At 43.0% G+C, this 22,139-nt stretch overlaps 1 protein-coding gene across 1 annotated transcript in view; it reads left to right on the forward strand.

Annotated features, from left to right (window-relative positions):
- The window catches only part of HGD (homogentisate 1,2-dioxygenase), a 45,048-nt gene extending 26,352 nt beyond the window's left edge, over positions 1–18,696 (forward strand). The window contains exons 6-14 of the mRNA XM_059922144.1: positions 353–444; positions 1,639–1,673; positions 2,500–2,579; positions 3,544–3,643; positions 5,722–5,846; positions 8,021–8,125; positions 10,439–10,565; positions 15,002–15,183; positions 18,054–18,696. Of these exons, the coding sequence (XP_059778127.1) occupies positions 353–444; positions 1,639–1,673; positions 2,500–2,579; positions 3,544–3,643; positions 5,722–5,846; positions 8,021–8,125; positions 10,439–10,565; positions 15,002–15,183; positions 18,054–18,203 (996 nt within the window). The 3' untranslated portion in view covers positions 18,204–18,696. The remainder of the gene's footprint in view (positions 1–352; positions 445–1,638; positions 1,674–2,499; positions 2,580–3,543; positions 3,644–5,721; positions 5,847–8,020; positions 8,126–10,438; positions 10,566–15,001; positions 15,184–18,053) is intronic.
- Positions 18,697–22,139: the final 3,443 nt, after the last annotated feature.

Below are 22,139 nucleotides of genomic sequence, written 5' to 3' on the forward strand. Positions count from 1 at the left end.
GGTCCTTAATGCTGCAACTTTCCTCCCCAAGCCTCCTAGATGCCTGATTTTACCTCCAAAGGAAACTCTCCTTCAGGTTGATCTTAAGCACCAAACTGATAAAATGCCAAGTAATGAATTGATGCTCTGTAAGGTCAACTCTGATGGAGCCATTAAGACCATCCAGATCTAGGGCCATGCCTGGCAATGAGGGTGAGCCACCATCTAAAAAACATAAGTCAGTAAATTCCGGTTCCCCAGAGGCAGCCTGGTCCCAAAGGGAAGATCCTAGTAGAATTTGCCTCATGACTCTCAGGGACCAGCGGGAGGGCTGGCCTCATTCACCTTTCCCTCTCGTGCGGGTCTCTCCCAGGGCCTGCATACCTTGTGTGGAGCTGGAGACATCAGGTCTAACAATGGGCTTGCTGTCCACATTTTCCTCTGCAACACCTCCATGGGCAACAGGTAAGTGGCTCAGAGCTATGGCACGAGAGCCCCCTTCCCCAAGAGCTACTGGCAAGAGGGTGAAGGCTGGTTTGTTGTTTTTGTTACTTTTTTTTTTTTTTACCCCAGAGCAATCTTGGTATACATTTTAAAATAATGACAATAAATGAGCATTTCTATCTTGACTGACTCCTGTGGCATAAATAAGAATGTCACATAACAATGCAAATAGAAGAGGGACAATGGGGCACTGAAAGCAGGAGTAGTCTAAGTATTCTGACTCAAACCTTGACTTTAATCAGGTTTGAGTCAGAATATCCTTAACTTCTAAGGTTCCCCAGGGCTGTTCTTGAGTCCAAAGTCATACTATATGAGCAGCCATTAGGGCTACCTGTTGGTGGCAGACTTTTGCTTCAGCTAATAACTTTGCGTAAGTTTAAAGATCCTAAATAAAAGAACTTACATATTAGATTTTTTTTAATCAGAAACACTTACATAAAAGTCATTTTTGCCTTTTCTTTGGGAAGCAGAATATCATAGCAGTTTTGCACACTACCTTTGGAACCAGACTGTTGTGTCCAAAGCTCAATCCATTCTTCCTGGCTGAGCAACCTAGGACAAGTCATTTAACTTCTCTGAGCCATGAATCAGGGCCAAGATCACGGCCCTGTGACAAGGCACTGGAGATGTCCCTTGGAGTCCAGCATCATATCAGGTTCCTCCTCTCTGTCTACCTGAGCTACATTAGCCTTCATTCAGTTCTTTCTACCTGCCATGTGCCTTCCTGCCTCAGAGCAGGCGCCTGTGCTGTTCCTTCTGCCTGGAATGTTCTCCCCACCCCACCCCCATCCCATCCCCAAGCCCTCGCCTAGATGATTTCTTCAGATCTCAGGTCAAACATTCCCCCTTCAGGGAAGCCTTGGCTGCCTCCTCAGACTAGATCAGGTTCATTATTCTTTCAGTCCCCTGAACATCACATTCACAGTGCCATTACAGTTTATGATGATATGGTTCTGTAATTGTTGGATTGCTGTCTGACTTCCTACTAGACTCTAAGGCTCCATGAGGGCAGAGATGGGGTCATTTTGCTCATCATTTTACACCCAGCACTAAGCCTGGCACATACCAGGTACTGAGCAATAATTTGTGCAGTGAATTAATTTGCCTGGACAGTGTTAAAACTGAAAATCATAGGAATTATTCTATATGTTTCAGATGCTTTTACAGTTCAGACGGAGACTTCTTGATTGGTAAGTTTTGAAGATTTCAGACCCTTTCATTGGTAATTGATCCCTAGTCATAAGCTACTTTTTAATTGTATGCATATGACTTTCCTTTCAATCTGTCTTACTTAGTGCAGTCTACAGACTGAGGTGTAAAGGCAATTGGAGGTCTGGAAAAGATTCTTTGTGTACCCCCAAGCCCCTACTCTATTTCCTGGTCTCCCTGCCTTTGCTCGTTTCTTCTGGGCCTTTCTGATCTGGGAGATCTGGGCAGCTGAAAAGAAATGAAGAGTAATACCAACATTTGATTAACTTGTTAAGATAACTCTATTTGCCTTCAAACTCACCCAAGAAAAGACCATCTGTCATTGATATCTGCAATATAAATACAAATTTTCATGAGACCATCAAGATGGAAAGTCTAGTAGGGATTTCTCTGGTCTTCCCATTCTTTTTCGATGGTTTTAGTACTGATATTCTGGAGTGAACATTTTGATGTAGACAGTAGACATGCAAATGCCAGCATCCTGCTGGAACTATCAGAAATGGGTCTTTTTCCATCCTATTTCTGCTGCTCTTTCTGGTCAAGCCACAGAATTGTGCAAATACAAGCTCCTTACCTGGCAACCAAAGAAAAGAAGAAAAAAGCAGAATCAATTTTTCCATTCATGTTTTTCTAGACAGTAAAATAGCTAACCTAAGTTGTCAATTCTGTCATATTCCCCCATAAAACTCAATAAAGTACTTTTCATTTGGAATGAAAAAGCAAATGCAGCCCTTAAGCCTTTTACTCTTCATGAAGTCATTCTCGCATGAAAAGAGCTACTCACTGCCACCCTGTCTTTTTTGTTAGTTCCCCAGAAAGGGAAACTTCTCATTTACACCGAGTTTGGCAAGATGCTTGTTCAGCCCAACGAGATATGCGTCATTCAGGTTGGTGATGTGTCCCCCCTCTCCTCCCCGCTTCTCCCTAATTTGGGAGCAATCTGATGTTGCAACTGCTGCTATTTCCAACTCTAAAATTCTCTGTCATGTCTGGGCAATGGGGAGGGAGTTTAAGTTATACAGAAGGCTCCCTGTGCAGAAGGGTAACTAGACTTGTGTGCCTACTTTGTTTTATTTTTTTTTCAAACTTATTTTATTTATTTAGTTAGTTACTTAGTTAGTTATTTTGGCTGTGTTGGGTCTTCGTTGCTGCACGCAGGCTTTCTCTAGTTGTGGCGAGCAGGAGCTACTCTTCGTTGTGATGCAAGGGCTTCTCACTGCGGTGGCTTCTCTTGTTGCAGAGGACAGGCTCTAGGCACACGGGCTTCAGTAGCTGTGGCACGCGGGCTCAGTAGTTGTGGCATGCAGGCTCAGTAGTTGTGGCTCATGGGCTCTAGAGCACAGGCTCAGTAGTTGTGGCGCACGGGCTTAGTTGCTCTGCAGCATGTGGGATCTTCCCAGACCGGGGCTCAAACCCATGTCCCCTGCATTGGCAGGCGATTCTTAACCACTGCACCACCAGGGAAGCCCCCTACTTTGTTTTAAAATAGCACACAATCACAAAGCAAAGAACATTGTCAATTCACTTTCCTAAATATTTATACACACTCTGGATAAGGCCCTGGTGGGGGTGGAAAGCAGTGAAGATGGATTTCTTTAAAATTTGGCTAAATCAGGGCACTGTTATCTATGAACCCAGTGAGAGAGTAGACTAGAATTGGTTTGGGTCACAGATGTGATTAGAGGTTAAGTTTTTCTTTCTACCTCCTCTTTGAGCTGGTCACCTCTCCAACATAGTTCAACAGGCTACAGAATTACTTGTGCAAGTGAGGCTGGCTATGGCTCTTGGGCAGCTTCTTTATAACTACAGGTATAATTTGGGAGAGCACACCAGTGTTTACTTCTGTTCCAGAGAGGAATGCGGTTCAGCATAGATGTCTTCGAGGAGACCAGGGGCTACATCCTGGAGGTCTACGGCGTCCACTTTGAGTTGCCTGACCTGGGACCAATTGGTAAATCTTCAATGCAAGCTTCTAAGCCTGACTTGAAATATAGGACACAGATAATTGCATGAAAGTTAAACATCCATCTCCCCTCTTTATCTCACTCAAACTTCAACTTTCCTCTCTAGACAACTTCTTCCCAAGTATAGTTGGGAATTTCAGAACATATTAGAGCTCCCTGAGCAATCGCAGACTTCTTATTTCAGACCTCTAAGTTCAGGGGCTCCAGATGGCATAGCTGACCCATCTGATGAGATGACAGCTTCATTAATTAACTGGTCAGTGCACCAGTCCATCAGCTTGTCTCGGCTCCCATGTTGTGCTGAGTGTAATGACAGGAACCACATTAAGGGTAGAACAAGCTTCTTCCCATCACATACATGCATAACAGAAAACGATCCAAGCCAGCCCATGGTAAATCTCTCTCTAGAATAGTATACAGACCATTGGAGAGCAAAACAATATGTAATAGATTTCAGGTTATACACAGTATACCCTAGAAGATGTAGAAGTCTGGGTTACTGTAGGCCAAGTCTCCAGGAACAGCTTCATAGAAAAGATAAGATTTGACTAATCCTTGACGGAAAGTTGAGGGAAAATAAAGAGGAAAGAGATCAGCTTAAGAAAAAGTGTACAAGTGGGAATGGGTTTTGTGGATAGAAGGAAGATCATGTTCTTAAATGAGAGGCTTGTGTGTAGACAATAAAATGGGAAAAGCCATAACAATGGTAGGGGCTATGTGGCTATGGAAAGGGGAAACGGACTGAAAGACATACAGTCTATGACCCTCACATTCCTACTGAGCATCCTCCAAAAAATCTACACACTTGAGGGTCAAAAAGCGTACCTCACTCAGTCCTGTGAAGGAGCTAGAAACCACAGCCTCCATGAGGCAGATTAAAACTTCCAAAAGTGAACCAAGGTCCCCCACCCCCAGTTCTTCTGGCAAGCTGGAGACAGGAGAGCAGGAGAGAAGTGAAGGCAGTAGGAGGGGTTGTTCTCAAAACGTCTCTGGGAGTGAAAGGAGTGATTGGGAAAATTGGCCCTTGGATCCATCTTTGGCATGTTTGCTGAAGGTGGTGGCCACAGCCCCCAGCTCTTCCCTTTCCTTGTCAACAGATTTTTTTAGAGCAAACCAGGGACAGGCCAGCATGTGCCTTCTGGTCACTCCCCTGGGGGATCCAAATAGTCAGAGGAAGGTGAGAGGCAGCAGAGAGGCAGTGGAGCCATGGTGGGCCATCTGTTATCCTGCTCTCCACCCTCTCTTCCCACTTTGCTCTGGCTTCCTGCTGCTCCAGAGCCAGCAGAGCCTCCGGGTTCCATGGAACACGTACCCTCTGGAAAATATATATAATTTACTAACCAGCTGGGGACATATTTTTTTTTTAAACCCCAGGAGCTGGAAATGATAAAACACTCCCCAGGTCTCTCCTTTTGGAGTTAAATTATGTTTTTGTACTTACGTTTTTCATTTTTGGTCTTTTGATTTATTTTTTTCTCTCTGGAGGGAACATTCACAAAACAAAGGTAAGCAGGCAAGTCCCAAATACTGTCTCTCTCAGTGGCAGACAGATTGTCAAGCTGCAGAGCAGTTTTTCAGGTTTGGGTTGATTCTGAGTTCTGTCTGAGGAACAGAGGCACGCCTGGGGCTACAGTATGTAACCTTTTCTTTCTCAAGGACTGTAGATGAGTTCTAGAGTCATCAGAGTTTTCTTGGAAAAAAAGATCTAGTATTCTATCATATCTTCCCTTTCCTCTTTTCTAGTTTCTTCCTCTCCTCCCCTTCCCTCCCCTGTAGTGATGAGATAATGCATGTAAAATGTTTATAAACCATATTCACTCTACAACTTTAGGACGTAATGCTGGTGATGATGATGATGATATTTTCATGATTTTTTACTGACCAAATTCCTTGGGTCCTCCTTAAAAGTCACCAGACTGGGATTCCAATGAGCCTTTGAACAATGAAAGCAAATTGTGGAGTAGCTTTTGACGTGGAAGAAAGCCCTTTCTCTTTGTGCAACAGTGGGCATCTTTCCTATGTGATTTCAGAAGTGTCTAAAAGACTTTTGGGTCATTTGTTCTAGGAGCCAATGGCTTGGCCAATCCTCGTGATTTCTTGATACCTGTTGCCTGGTATGAAGATCACCAAGTGCCAGGTGGTTACACTGTGATTAATAAATACCAGGGCAAGCTGTTTGCTGCCAAACAGGTAAAGTAAGCGGGTTTGTAGGCAGGGGAACGAATGAATAGTTATTAAGCACCTTCTGATTGCCAAGGCTAGTATTAAGTATTTACATATATTATTTCATCTTTACCACATCACTAAGATACTACAAATAAGGTGCTACTTGCCTTATTTGTAGTCATGAAAACAGGCCAGGTGGTGATAACTTACCAAATGTCACAGTAAATGACAGAATCAGCATTCAAACCCATATCTTTCTGACTCCAAAGGGCATGCATCCTCTTTCTATTTATCAAGCAATAAAAACCCCGCAATATCTAGGTCTCTATAAATGGTGGGGGAAACATAATATACAGGCAGGGCAATGTGTTCTGAAAAGGGAAATGAGTTAATAGCAGTTCGTCTAAGACTTATATTCAACAATGGTCACCATATTTTCAAATACAAGCAATGATTGATAGAAAACAAGCAGAACTCATTTAGTTTGACTTCGTTTATAGCACCAGCCTGGTAAACTCAGGAGATAAGCAAAGGCATAGATAATAATAAAAATAACAATATATAATCTATAATATAATACATTATTACTTCATATACTGGATATATAATATAGTAGAATAAAGTAAACATACAGTAAAAATAATCCAAATATCTCTTCTGTTTACCATTATTCATTTGCTTTATTTTTGCCCATTTAACTTATTGCTTATATTTTGCTAGGGCATTGTTATTTTCTTTGGACAGCATCTAGAAGGTATGCTAACCAGCAGAGGCCAACTAGTTTGGCATTTAAAATTAACTCTTGAGGGTTCATTGTCACCCTCATTGACACATAGTCACCCTTATATTCTCTGGATCAGGATTTCTTAAAATGTGGTTCAGAGACCATTTGTATCAGAAATTCTCAGGATAGCTTGTTTAAAATGCAGGTGCTGAGCCACTACTCCAGCCTGGCAAAAAATGATGACCTCTGGGGATGCAGTGTGGAAATCACATTCATTTTTTTTTCCTGTGCTATACAGTAGGCACTCACCAGCCATCTACTTCGTACACAGTAGTGTACATACGTCAATCCCAATCTCCCAGTCCATCCCACCCCCCACCCCTTGGTGTTCATATGTTTGTTCTCTACCTCTGTGTCTCTATTTCTGCTTTGCAAATAGGTTCATCTGTACCATTGTTCTAAATTCCACATATATGTGTTAATATACGATATTTGTTTTCCTCTTTCTGACTTACTTCACTCTGTATGATAGTCTCTAGGTCCATCCACGTCTCTGCAAATGGCGATAAAGAAGATGTGGTACATATATACAATGGAATACTACTCAGCCATAAAAAGGAACGAAATTGTGCCATCCACGTTCATTTTTAAATGACTATTCCCTGTATTATATTTGACATACATTTGATAGAGGATCACCATTCTAGAGGTAGCCAGCAGCTCCATGGGTTTCCACTTTCCAAATGGACTCTGTGCAGGTTATTCTCTGTGTGAGCCCCCACTGATCCATTCTCCCATCTCTGCCATGATCTGTGCCCTGGGAGGCTGACCTACATGGACTATATCACCTGGACTCCCTAGCCTAACTACCTTCCTATAACAGAGCACTGATCCTCTCTTACCCCAGGGCAGACCCAAGAAGCATCACCTTAGGATTGCTCTGAAATCTCAAGTCCCTGGGGCTGGAACTCTTAGAGACCTTCTAGCCTTCCTGCACTCACCAACCCAGGCACTGAACATACCAGAATCTCCTCTGGGCAGCAGTTAGCTGGAGAGCAGTCACAGCCAAGTGCCTGCCCTCAGCACTGGGAAACCCAGACGGTGGCCCAGATTGTCAAAGAATTGCTGGCATCCACAGATTCTCACAACTGTGTTAAAATTGTTGAAAAGGCACTGCTGCTTGGAGCATGTGCTGTGCTTGTGCTGCACATGTGATCAGAAGCAGCTGCAGCTTATGAACGGGAAGACTAGGGTTAGCGGCGTAGTGAGGACGGTTTAAGAGAATGTGAAGCAACCACAAGATGATTCAGGGTGATATTTTTCCCAAAGATGGTATTATTAAATGATGAGAACAGAATCAAATCAAAAAAGAGACAGTAATGCCAAGTACGAACCGAGGAATCATAGCTACAAAAGCATTACATGCTAAAATCACCCTTTCCTGCCTTTTTTTTTTTTTGTTGTTGTTAATCAGGATGTCTCCCCGTTCAATGTTGTGGCCTGGCATGGGAATTACACGCCCTACAAGTACAACTTGGAGAACTTCATGGTCATCAACTCAGTGGCCTTTGACCACGCAGTAAGTCTGGCCCACGGAGGGGCCCCGGGGAGAGGACACCCGTAGGTGGGAGGGGTCCACAGTAGACCCCTGACATTCACAGATTTAACACTACCAGTGTCACCCTTGGAAGCCCGAGATTTAGTCATTTGTCATTGTGCTGACAGGAATTTGAATCATCTGCTGCAAGGCTTCAGTGAAGGAGTAAATAACATAGCTAGAGGGCGATCCAGGCTAGACGCTCAGCACTCACCCTGCAATACAGCTCAGTTCTCTGCAGAGTATTCACAGGAACTCTCCTACATGGCTAAAAACTTGGTTTCTTCCTGGAAAATATATCCCCAAAAGAAAACCAGTGCTAATGTTAGTGATGGAGTGGTGAGGAAGGAACATTTCTGGATTTGGAAAGTTCTCTGTCCTGCTCATAAATACCAAGAGTCTGCTTGCTCTGACTGCCCACTCCAGTGCCTCCACGCCCGGCTCTTTTTAGCCATGATGGAACAGACAGCCCTTTTCTAAAGTTACTCATAATGTTCCGTACTTGAATTTAAACCAAAGAAATTCTAGATTATGAATTCGGTCATATTTTTCAGTCAATCACGGGACTACAAATAGGTCCCCAGCCCACAGTGCAGGCCCCCAAGGCCCCACATTCTTGATAAAGTGCTACTTCTGAGATCCTGGGGGAAAGTTCACTTTGCATAATAGATTAACTTAACCCACAAGCTGGAGGGGTAATTAGGGCAGAAGCCAGAGAACCAGAGACAGAAAGCTTACTCTGAGCCAGTTCAGCTTACCTCTAGGGGCCCAAAACTACCCTTCTGAAGAGCAGCCACACTTAATAAAATCAAAAGGGAAAAGAAAATGAGGCATCATGCCCAAAGCAGCAAGAAAAAGGATCCTGAGACACTGATAGAGCTTTATTTGAGCTTCGCTACCTTTTCTTTAACAGTTTCAGATCATTTCTCATGACAGATGAAGAAGTGTTCATTTTCACAGCATAAAGCGTTTTTTGACTTGCATTTACACATGCCCAATCTCCTCTGTACTGCTGCTATAGTTGTTTTCCCAAAATTCAGACCTGATCATTCTATCACAGCATTAGAAAACCTTTGCAGGCTCCCTGTGGTTTAGGATTAAGTCTGAGCTCTGAAGCATGGTATCTGATGGTCTTCGCCATCTGGCCCTGGGCTCATTTCCCAGTACCGCCTCTTGCCCCTCTCCCTTTTGCCAGTGCACTCTGGGCTTTAGCTTTCTTGCCTCTTAACAAAATCTCTGTGCATTTTGATCTTTCCTGTTTTCTGTGCTGAAAATGCCTTTTTGCCTTTTCCTTCCTTTCCTTCCCTTCCTACCTTCCTTCCTTCCTTCCTTCCTTCCTCCTTCCCTCTCTTTTTCTTTCTTTCTCCTTTTATTCTTCAGGTCCTACTTCAAATGTCACCTCCTCTTTGAAGCCTTCCCTGATCCTCTCAGTAGAGATAGGCACTCTGTACCCCCTTGGCTCTCTATTTGTAAAGCTAGATTGCCCTTGGCACCTTGCTGTGATTCATTATTCATGCACTTGTTTTATTATTCCTTCAGTCCCCCTCACACACACACACCACCACCACTAATGACGCTAAAGGGCAAGGAGTAGTGCTCAATCATCTTTGAACCCCAGACCCTCATGTGGCATCTGAAAGCAAACGTGATCATTGATTGCCATTAAGTTGAATCTCAGTCTTTCCACCGAAAGATTCTAAAGTTCTTGATAAATCATAATATTGTCCCCCCACCTATTCCGCTCTACACTACCACCACCCAGACGAGTGATGCATTTTAGACCTGAGAGTCAAACAAGGGTAAGAAAGCAATGAGGATACCATCTGGAATCTCTGTGATTCCTCCAAAGGGATGCACATCCTACATCTATACCAACCCTTGGATATTATTTTATTTCTATTTCCACCTTACTCTGAGCACCCCTTCTGCCAAGAGCTCCCTGCAGCACATCCCAGCTCTGGTCACTCTGACCTGAGGTTGGGGGGCATGCACTGCTTGTTGTCAGACCCACAGGGTAGTACTTACAAGAAATCAGGGCTCAGCAGGGTGAAAAAGCTGCTCAGAATCTCCTTAGCTGGTGTTAATTCATTTTGCTTCAAGCACAGCAAGAGGGGAAAGTCAGATGAGTGATTACTACACCTCGATGACAAGACCAGACTTCTTAGCCTGGCCTGTGGTTTGATCAGAAATCACAGTTTCACTCAAAAACCCCTTCATGCGTGGGTGACGTGTGTCATTGTCCAGTCACCTCCCTTTCCTCGTGTCTTCAGGCTTTCCTTGTCCTTTCTTTCACAGGACCCATCCATTTTCACGGTATTGACTGCCAAGTCTGTCCGCCCCGGAGTGGCCATCGCTGATTTTGTCATCTTCCCACCGCGATGGGGAGTTGCTGATAAGACCTTCAGGCCTCCTTATTACCACAGTAAGTCTTTTGCCAAGTTACATTTGAAAACCAAAGAGACGGCGGAGTGGTGAGCATTACCCGCGGGGAACGCTGCCAGAGGTGTTTTTGGACGCCCTGCCCTGGCTGGAGTTCAGAGCCTGCCTCCCCAGGCCCAGGGCTGCTCCCCCAGAATTTTAGCTACTTAAACGCCACAACTTGTGTGGGGATGGCAGTGGCGTTTGACTCTGAGAAGGAAACAACTGTGTAATGCCTAGAGCCCAGTTCCTCTGGCCCTGAAGAATGGCACAAAGGCTGGTAAAGGATGAAGCAAGATGTTTCTTTACATTTTAGGTGTAAAGGGAGGAGGAACCGTGGGATGTTGTTGGTTAGTTTGCTGTTTTTGGAAAGTTCATTATCTAAGTCTGGTTCAAAAGCCAATAAAATGTGCCTTCTCCAATAATAATTGGAGGGGTAAAGCAGATTGCAGTCCACACTAGGGGATGGATCCTATTCTGGAAGCAGTTTCTGCAAAGCAGTTGTTGTCTAGAACAGAACTTACCAGATCTATGCTTTTTTTCTTCGTATTAATACTGTTTTTACTTACTGCGAACACTTAATGACAATTTCCTGTGGCTCTAAGGTTCTTTAAAAGTATTAACCCATTCAATCCTCATAACAGTTGTGAAAGGTAGGTAGTATCATTATCTGCCTCCACCCCCGCCGCTTTTTTTTTTTTTTTTTTCAGAGATGAAACTGAGCTGTGAAGGATTAAGTAACTTGCTCAAGGCCTCACAGCTAGTTAAGTGGTGGAGTCAGGATTTAATGAAGGCAGTCCGATGCCGGACCAGACAGTCATGGGCACTAACGGATATGCCTAGCACAGTGCCCGGTGCATGATATGCATCTAATAAATATTTATTTAATAAGTGAATGCATCGCCAAGAATGAATAAGGTACCTCATGGCTGTACTTAATGAAGCTGGCATTTTTAATTGTGCAGTAGCTAGCTATAAACCCAACCTAAATGTCAACGCACAATTCTACTTCCTGGAGATTGCATTTTTGTACATAGAGTTCTGGAAAGACTCTGAGGTGCATGTCAGCTGCAACGTTCTAAAAAACAAACCCCTTTCTTTAGTTAATCTCAGGGCTTTCTGTCTCTGAGGCTCATCTCTATATGTTCCCAGGTGCCAGCACTTTAACAGGATACAACAGTGACTAAATGAGCAATTTAGGCATTTGTAGAGGATGGAGAACAAGGGCCCTCAGAATGGAAGAAGGTCACTTCATGGTCAAATGTCAGCATCACCTTTTTCAGGTGATATCACCTGAAAAGGACGCAATTGGTTAACGCTTCAAGGACACCAGATACTCTCTGAATAAAGATGTAACAAACTATGTCCTTTCTGAAGAATATCAAGCCCATCACAGGTCCCAACTGTTCTCCTCCTGGAAATTAGTCCCCTAGAGGGCCTGTTGTCAAGGCAAGAGAATTGCTCTGGATTATAGCCTGTACGTCACATACTAATCCCTGATACTTCACTATTTCACATAGTTCTTATATGGAGGCTGCTCTTTGTGCCTGAGGTAGTGGTTTTCAAATTTTAGCATGTGTCAGTGTCACCTGGAGGACGTATTAAAACGCAGATTCCTGGGTCCCACCCTCAGAATTTCTGCTTCAGAACACCCAGGGTAGGACCTGAGAATTTGTATTTGTAACAAGTTCCCTCGTGATGCTCATGCAGCTGTTCCAGGAACCACACTTTAAGAGCATTAGGGGATATAAAAACCACTTAGAATGACTTTTTAAAAAAAAATTTTCCCCTGGGTCCACTCTCAGAGAGTTTAATTAGTTGGTGTTGAGGTGGAACCTCAGAATCTGCATTTTGAACTAGCAAGTCAGGGGATTCTGATGCAGGAGGTCTACAGACCACATGTTGAGAAATGCTGGCCTGGGGCTAGTCTCCCCACCCAGGTTCGCTCCTGTGCTACAGTTCTCAATCCATTGCTTGATTTTAGTTTGTAATTCAGACTGCCTGAAACAAATGGCCTCGTGAAATGCCTCTTCTAATTTTTTTTAAAGACTCTCAAATAAATTTGGCCCAGGATAGATAAATCTCGGAGAGGTATGGTTGCCCTGAGTTAGTTGGAAAAACCCCAGAACCCTGAGTTAGAAATTATTTTTACCAGAGATATTAAAAATAATGCTTTAGCAATAATCAAAATCTTTGCCACTTTGATGTGACTTTACAGAAGTGGAGAATGATTTCTGTAGAAATATTGCCTCCAGTCATCTTTTTTTTTTTTAATAAATTTATTTATTCATTTATTTATTTATTTTTGGCTGCATTGGGTCTTCGTTGCTGCACGGCTTTCTCTAGCTGTGGTGAGCAGGGGCTCCTTTTCCTTGTGGTGCATGGGCTTCTCATTGTGGTGGCTTCTCTTGTTGCGGACCATGGGTTCTAGGTGCACGGGCTTCAGTAGTTGTGGCGTGCAGGCTCAGTAGTTGTGGCTCGCGGGCTCTAGAGAGCAGGCTCAATAGTTGTGGCGCACGGGCTTACTTGCTCCATGGCATGTGGGATCTTCCTGGACCAGGGCTCGAACCCATGTGCTCTGTGTTGGCAGGTGGATTCTTAACCACTGTGCCACCAGGGAAACCCGCCTCCAGTCATCTTAATGCACCTTAGTCGACTGGATTCAGCATTAATCAAAAAGGCAAGGTCTACCTTCCCAGTGTCCTTTGAAATACAGAAAATGATGTAGAAATGTCATCACCAAATCATTGCTACCTAAATTCATATTCAGACCAAAGCTGAATTCTGTCTTGCTCTCGTCTCAAAATTAAGCCATGAAGGTGACCCTGAGGATACATACTAGATCAAGGAGTGTGACAGCATATTTAAGTCATGAACAGAACTGCTTTTAAAATATAGACACTTTATGCTTACAGTTGCTTCTTTTCCTCTATTTCTGCTTCATGGAGAAACAAGTAGAGCTATGATCTGGGTCTTACCTTTTCTGCAGGGGCCTGCAGCAGCATTTTGTTTTCTGGGCAAAATGGGTATGGCTGCTTAGGCAGTTCCACAAGTATTTTGGCACTTGGCTATATTCACATGTAAGGAAGGGGGTGGAGCATTCATCATGTCAAATGTTTGGCTTTGCAAGGGTTGCCAATGCCATATCTCTCTTCTCTGCCCAAGATGTGCACTCTCAGTACTCTCATGGGACAGACTATGACTATGAAGAACTTTAAAGAGGCTGTTTCTTACTCATTTCTATCACAGTACTTAGCACAGTGTCCGTATATGCTGGATGGACGGATAGGCAGATGGATAGGGTAAGGAATGGACAGATGAATGGATGGATGGATGGATGGATGGGTAGATATTCACCCAGGTGTTATATTTCTTTAATTCTTGCTCTAGATAAAGAGCTTTGTTTCAACAGAAACATAAGATTGAAAAAGTGGGAACATGGTGATTTTTGTCAAATTTTGTTGATTCTGGAGGCACAACTGGGACCAGTATACTTAACTTATATGAAAGAAAATTTCCATTTAACTTGGGAGAACTTTCTAACACCCAGAGTCTTCAGTAATATGATAGGTTCCTTTGTTGAGTAGAGCGCTTCCATTCACAGGAGGAGTGCAGGCAGAGTCCAGAAGGTAATCTGTCAGGAATGATATACAGAATATTTCTGTTTTGAGCAGGAGTAGGGGTCCCTTCTAATATTAAGATTTTCAGATTCTATGAAGAGAATGTCAATGGAAAAAGAATGAATCTAAGAAGAATTTTGGAGAATGAAAGAATAAGATGATATTAGATTCAGATATAGAAGATATTTGTTAGAATATATAGTATTTATGGATTAGTTTTTATAGATAATAAGATTTTTTCACACAGATTATTATTTGATAATGGCCTCCAAGCCCAGGGTTCTTTCCATTACATCACATTTCCATCAACACACACACACACACACACACACACACACACACACACACACCACTTCAATTTTCTAACTTGGTAACCAGAAATATGGTGATACCCTGTATGACTGTGAGACTATTTGAGAAAGGATTCAGATCTGAGAAAGAGGATAATTTTTATATGGGGCTTGTAAGCCTAGATGATGGAGTACATCCCTTCTTTATTATGATTTGCATGTTACTTATTATTAAAATTCTTGTCTGGGCCCTGATTTTCTTTAGATCTAGCATAATTTCATCCAGGCAGTGGAACTTAAGACCTCTGATAATCCACACGGCCATGGAGTAGAGCTTTGCCTACCGAGAATTCCACACTAATGAATGTTTTGCAGTTGTTTTCCTGTCTATCTATATTCTTTATTATTTCAATGAAATTTATCAGATTCTCCTATCTTCTTGACATTCTGTGGAAATAATGTTTGAGAGGTCTTGGTGTTTTCGGGCCTTGCCTGGGATAATAAAAATAATACTGTTTCAACCTTCCCAGGGAACTGCATGAGTGAATTCATGGGACTCATCAAAGGTCACTATGAGGCAAAGCAAGGTGGGTTCCTGCCAGGGGGAGGCAGCCTGCACAGCCCAATGACTCCCCATGGGCCTGATGCCGACTGCTTTGAGAAGGCCAGTAAAGCCAAGCTGGCACCTGAGAGGATTGCTGATGGCACCATGGTAAGCAAGTTAGATGTGAGGCTCTGGTGGCCTCTGGGGTCCCCAACCTTATTGAGAGGCTATTTTTTATTTTCCCAAAGTCACAAAGAAGGAGTCAGGAGAGGAGAGTGTGTGTCTATGTGTATGTTCCCATGTGTGTATGCACACACCCCAGTGTATATACTAGACTCCTGATGTGGTAGGGTAAAAAGAGTTTGTATTGTACTTGGAGTCAGACCTGGGTTCAAATTCTAGCTCTTGGTTCCTGTGTGACCTTGAGTAAGTCACTTAACTTCTCTGTGCTTCATTTTCTCCATCTGTAGAATAGGTAGGGCATCCAACCCAGCCAGTGGCTGTGATTTAACCCTGCTGACTGTACAGCACTGTTCGAATATAAGGGGGGATATTTTTAATACTATGTGAGGAGTCTTCCCTTATCTGTATGCAGCCCTCTGTATATATGCTCTGTCTCAGAGTCATCTCCTTCTTTTTGAAGTAATCTTCTAGGGCCACAGGAACAGGGGATACAAGATGTCACCTTTAGCTAGTTTCTCAAGCCCAGGAGGGTCAAGAAAACCTTTGCCTGACTATAGTCAGAGATTGTGAGCAGCAGTTCTCAGCTGTTTTCTCATTTTCTTTTGCTCTCCTTTGGCATGGGATGAAGCTGATGGGATTTAAAACCTGTTTTGTATTCCTCCTGTGTCACGCTGTAAACACTGAGGCTGAACACAATTGCAGTTGGCTGCAGTACTTGATTTCATTTTATTTTGCATTCTAGTTTATGGACCACAAGGAGTAATTTTATGCTAAATCATATGTAAATTTGCTTTAAAGTTTTAAACAAATGCCTTCAGTGCCACCTGACTTTAAAATCGATAGCACAGACCTGCCTGACTCCATGCCCAGCTCGCAAACTACTTAATCAGAGAGCTTATCTGTCCCTCTGCCCAACGCAGTTTACTTTCAGTTCCAACTTGAGGACCATAGTTGATGGAGCTGATCTGCAGGGGCAGGGTGCGTGTCCCATCTGCTGGACCTCGGCTCCATTTCCCCTCGCAAGGGCCTCTGCAGAGTTTCTGTAGAACCCCTTCATCTCTGTGCGAGAGCTCTATGAAATATTGATAATCTTAAGCTATTACCTCTGAAAGTTCCTGGAAGTTCACAGGCTACCCCAGAGTTACCACTTAGTAACCTTCAGTGCCCAACTTGACTTTGGATAGTGTTACCAGGCAGCAGTGTTTTGCCAACAGTGAGGCACAGGACAGGGCTGTTTCTATGAGGAGCAAGGCTTTGGGGAATGTCTAGGGCTTGGAGCTCTAGTGAGAAGGAGCTTTCCTATGGAGGGGAGCCCAGACTACCTGGCAAAGGAGGGTCCAACACTTTACTAGACCTAACTGGATCTCCCTCACCATTTCCCATTACATAATTTGGATCCAGGCTCATCCATATGCCTTATCCTTATACCACTTTGGAATAAATTAACTTTATAATACTGTCTTCATAGCTCAGCTGGGATGGAGTTTTGTTACTCCAGTCAGACAGCAAGGCCCTAAGAAGTAGTCAGCAAAGAGACAACAATAATTATGGCCTTAATAATGACCTTTATATCTGAATAGTGCTTTATAACGTGCACAACACCTCCATATGATCTCATTTGGTCCTCATATCAAGCCTGTCACGGGAAGTCAGGCAGAGACAATCAACTCCATTGTTTTATTTTTTTAATATGTATTTATTTATTATTTTATTTGTTTGTTTGTTTGTTTATTTTGGCTGCTCCTGGTCTTAATTGCGGCACATGGGATCTTCGTAGCAGCATGTGGGATCTTTAGTTGCGGCATGCGCACTTCTTAGTACCAGCATGCAGACTCTTAGCTGTGGCATGCATGCGGGATCTAGTTCCCCAACCAGGGATCAAACCCAGGCCCCCTGCATTGGGAGTGCAGAGTCTTACCCACTGGACCACCAGGGAAGTCCCTCTCCATTGTTTTAGGCAAAAAGAAGTTAATGTATATTAGACACCAGACATTAACATGGGTTCTCTGAGTTGTGGCACAAAGAAAATTTTTATCTTCCTTTTGTCCATGTATATTTTTAAAATTTCCAGCAACATGAGCACATAAGAATTGTAGGGTTTTCTTTTTTTTAAGCCATAGTGAGTCGGAAAATCAGCAGTAGGTGAAGCTGGAATGTCTAGGATGCACAGGGCACTTGCATATTCTTCCTGTTGCAGATGAAACCTGCCTGAACATAGCAGGACATCCACCATTCAGAACCTTCTGGGACGGGGCTTTTAAAAGTGCTACAGCCGTTCCTGCTCCCTTCTTCCCTTCTCCTCCTCCTCACTCTCTCTTTTCCTTCTTTTCCTTTTCCCAGCCTATTTCTTGGTCAGAGTCCTGCAAAAGAAAGGTTCAAATCCCAGCTCTATGATTTCTTACTACTATCACCTTAGACAGTCATTTCCCAGCTCTGAACCTTAGTTTCCTCATCTGCAAAATGGGAAGTATGTTCTCCCTCACGTGGACATAGCCACAGTAATGGCCCCTGAGAAGAATATTCCTAGGACTCTCCCACCTCTGCCCTTGGATCAAGCAAATTTAGCTCCATGATGCTACAAGGACAATGTGATGCTTACATGTCCAGTTCCATTTTACAGAATGAAACTTGAGTGTGAGAGAAGTTAAGGATCTTGCACAAGCTACTACCCACTTATAAGTAGTAGGGCCAGAGCCAGAACCCAAGGCTTGAGTTTTTCTCCTCACCATGCTAGCACACATGATTTATTATTCAAAGATTCTACCTACTCATATCGTCTCTCTTGACATCTAATCAAATGTGTTTTATTATCCACCTCACTTCTTCTTTCTTGTCCCCATCCTCATTCCCTACAGGCATTTATGTTTGAGTCTTCTCTAAGTATGGCTGTCACCAAGTGGGGGCTGAAGACCTCTAATTGTTTGGATGAGAACTACTACAAGTGCTGGGAACCTCTCAAGAGCCACTTCACCCCCAATTCCAGGCACCCTGCAGGAACTAATTGAGACTGGAGCATTGCTACCATAATCGAGAATGGATTTGTGTGATTTCCTTTAGAATCTCATGCTCTTTGGCAGTATTGGGGGAGGAGGTTGGTTAAAATGAGAACTTAATTTTTCACAGTCAAGGAACTCAAACATTTATAGATATGTATTTGGAAAGTTCTGTCAGCTTAATTACTCAATAAATACTTGCTGGTGTTCTGTGAAAGTGGCAATTGGTCATAATCAGGCCTTGATGAGGCAGACCTGTGGTGCCTGGGAATGGAAGTCCATGAGATTGGACCAGGAGATTAGGTTCTCCTGGAGTGAGAAGACAGGCAACAGAACAGAAAGGAATGGGAAGCAGTATTTCTCACTACTTTAGTTCTGTAGTTTTAACACATTTCCCCCACTTTGTTGCCAAATTTTGCTGCTACCAAATTTTTATTTAACAGTGTGTAATGAGAGTCAGCTATGTGTCAGGGCCTAGGAACTAGGGTTGCCAGATAAAATACAACACGCCCAGTTACATTTGAATTTCAGATAAATCACGAATAATTTTTAGTATAAGTATGTCCTGTGCATTATTTGGATATACTTATACTAAAAAATTATTCATAGTTTATCTGAAATTCAAATTTAACTGATATGCCTGTATTTTTATTTGCTAAATCTGTCAGTCCTACAAGGGTATGGTCGTCAAGGAGATAGACATGGTCCTGGCCCTTACAGAGTTTGCATTGTAGACAGGGAGACAAAATACACAAACAATATAATTACAAATTGTGAAACAGGCAAGGAAGAAAACAAATAGGAACTGAGATGGGAATGACAGGTGGGATGGGGAGATCTTTCTTTAGAGAGGAAGGTCTTCAATGAAAAAGTGACATTTAGCCAGACCTAAAGGATAGGAAGGAGCAAGTCATTGGAAGAGTAGGGCTGGGCTGGGGTGGGCTGGGGAAAAGGAGCATTCCAAGAAAAAGCCTTGTGGGTTCAAGGAACTGAAAGAAGAGTGGATGTGGGGAGCCCAGGAGCAGGCCATTGCAATAGTCCAGGCAAAAGACACCATTGTCCTGGACTAGTGAGGTGGCAGCAGGGAGAGAGTGGATAAATCCCTGAAAGCTTTGGAGTAGACCTGAAAGAACTTGTTAGTGGGCTGGATGTAAGGGCTGTAGAAAGAGGAGCTGCAGACAGGGCTGGGACAACTGCTGGGTTTCTGGCAGTGGCATTTCATGATCTCAAACAATAAGGTATCTTTGAGGGTGACAGTAGTTGGTGTGCCTTCCCAATGTTCCTTAATATATTAAGAAATCTATTAAAAATAAACCATTGTAAACTAGTAAAGCAGTTAATCCTTCAAAATTTTTAAATTGACCCCTATAGCAGGTTGCCAGTGGCTCACCTATATCCCATTAGCAATCACCATCCTGTGTTGACCAGCTGCTTCCAGTTGCCAGCAGGACACTCACAACATTGACTGAGGCCCAAACCAGAACAAAAGTGCTGAGGATTTTTTTTTTTAACATCTTTATTGGAGTATAATTGCTTTACAATGTTGTGTTAGTTTCTGCTGTATAAAAAAGTGAATCAGGTAGTGCTGAGGATTGGATGGCCCTGGATGCAGCCCTCAACCAACGGAACAGAAATTAGTGGATAAATACGCCAGCTCTCTTGCTCCATACTTCTGAGGCTTGTGTTCAGCTGTGATTCCCCTCAATTTCCAGAAGGATTAAGCTCCACTGCCCATGGTGGCAACTTCTAGAAAGGCATCCATTAGTAGCTTCCTTCCCTCTCACCCCCCCACTCTCCTATGGTGCTTCCTGGGCTCTTTTCTCAAATAACCCCAAACTAAGACAACCACTAAATATTCCCAAACTCCAGCACTTCCGTAATGAGCTCATTCTAACCCTCCTCTTATACACAAACCTAGACTCTCACCCATTTTGGTTCACTCTATCATCAGTGTGGTGACAAAGACTTCCTAGAGCTAAGGAAACGTTCTGGGTTTACATCCGTTTAGCATCCAAGCCTGTGTACTTTATCTCCCCAGTGCTGGCAGCAACTCATCAGCAGGAGACAATATTTCACCCAGGCCAGGCTCTTCACACTAATTTAAAAAAGATTTAGTTTCCTTCTGTTGTGCTTCAGATCAGCTAGAAAGATCTGTATCATTTCCTTAATTCCCTATTCTCGAAGATATCTTCCTCTACTATGCTTCCCAAGAAATACACCATCTCTTGGCTTAGAAATTAAAAAATCTTTTTTAAAAAAAAAGCCACCCCGATTAAGGTTCCTCCAATGACAGGAGGGTTTTCTGCCAGGTACCCTTGGCATCTTTATATATTTTTGAGAGAATGCCATGGAAGCCACCCTTCTCTTTTTTCTTTTTGGGAGACTTCTCTCACAGCCTGGGCTACTGGCAGTCGCTCTAGACAAATGGTTCTCAATAAGGGTGATTTTGTACCCCTCGCCCAAGACATCTGGCAAAGTCTAGAGACATTTTTTGGTTGTCACAACTGGGGAGGGTGCTACTGGCATCTATCAGGTAAAGGTTAGGGAAGTTGGCAAACATTCTATAATGCACAGGACAAAGAATTATCCAGTACTGAATGTCAATAATGCCGAGGTTGAAAAACCCTGCAGTGGTTTTCAACTTCAGCTATACATTGGAGCTCCTGGCAGCTTCTGAAACTCCAAGTGCCCAGGGTGTATCTCAGATCAACTAATAGAAATACTAGGAATGGAATCCAAGCGAGAATTTTTTTGAAACTCCTCTGGTAATTCCAATGCACAGGCAAGGCTGAGGACCACTGTTTTGGAAACTACCTTAAAATAGTATCCAAAACATTCTCTGTTTCCAACCTTAGATCCTGGTCCAAATCTGGGCTTCCTGGGGTCTACAGAAAGGAGGTGGGAAAAGTTCCCAATGTTTCATGGAATGAGATGGGATGGGATGGGATGGGGTGTGTAGTGAGCAATTACCCAGGAGGAGAAGCAGGCTACAAGGCAGTGGTGGGGAGGGCCACTGCCTTCCTCCAGAAAGCACAAGCTTTATTGCCCAGATGGGGCACAGAGAGAGTGCAGGGAGGACAAGAGGGAAGGTAAGAAACCTAATGCCCAGATGTAAACTATAAGTTAATAGTTAATGTGCAGTTTCTGTGTTGTAGTTTTCCAGAGTGATGAAAGAGTTATCACTTCTGGGTTTGAAGGAAGTTCTGTCCTTCTGGAAAGATATTTTACTACTAAAATGAAAAAAAGGTGGGGGGGAGCTTGAGAGCTGACATTTAAACTTCTTTGTTACATTTAGTAATCAGCTAGCCTTCAATTTAATATAATCAACTTTATATAATTGCATGACAAATCTGAAGTATGTCCAAAATGTATCCTTTTGTGAGTCAGTGTCGTACATAATTAAGAGGACAGATGCTAAAGCCAGACTGCCTGGGTTCAAATCCAGGCTCTACCACTTATTAGCTGTGTGACCCTGAGTGAGTTATCAATTTTTCTGAGCCTCTATTTCCTCAGCTGTAAAATGTGGATAATGATAGTACCTACTTGATGAGGAATTCAGACTTTGGAATCCAGACTGTGCTTATAGCTGAATGAGTTTGAGCAAGTGACTTAACCTCTCTAAACCTCACCTTCCTCATTTGTAAGAAGGAAATGATTTATTTTACAAGGATTTGGTGGGGGTTAAATGAGAGCCTGCATTGAAAGCACCCACACTGCTTTTGGCACATAGTGAGCATAGGCAAATTTAGCTATTATTATTGTTATAGTTTATTGTTGCTATGGTGACTCAGTGAATACTTATTAGTTCCTGCCTCAGAGAAGCTATTGTGTGACCTACTGTAGGATACACTGGAATGAGTAAGCCAAGGTCCTTGTCCCTAAATAACTAGCCTTTAGCTGAGGAGGAAGGCATGTACTCTTCTAATGCAATAAGTAACAGAAGCCCAA

Source organism: Balaenoptera ricei, chromosome 4, assembly GCF_028023285.1.
Source record: "Balaenoptera ricei isolate mBalRic1 chromosome 4, mBalRic1.hap2, whole genome shotgun sequence".
NCBI classification, from domain to species: domain Eukaryota; kingdom Metazoa; phylum Chordata; class Mammalia; order Artiodactyla; family Balaenopteridae; genus Balaenoptera; species Balaenoptera ricei.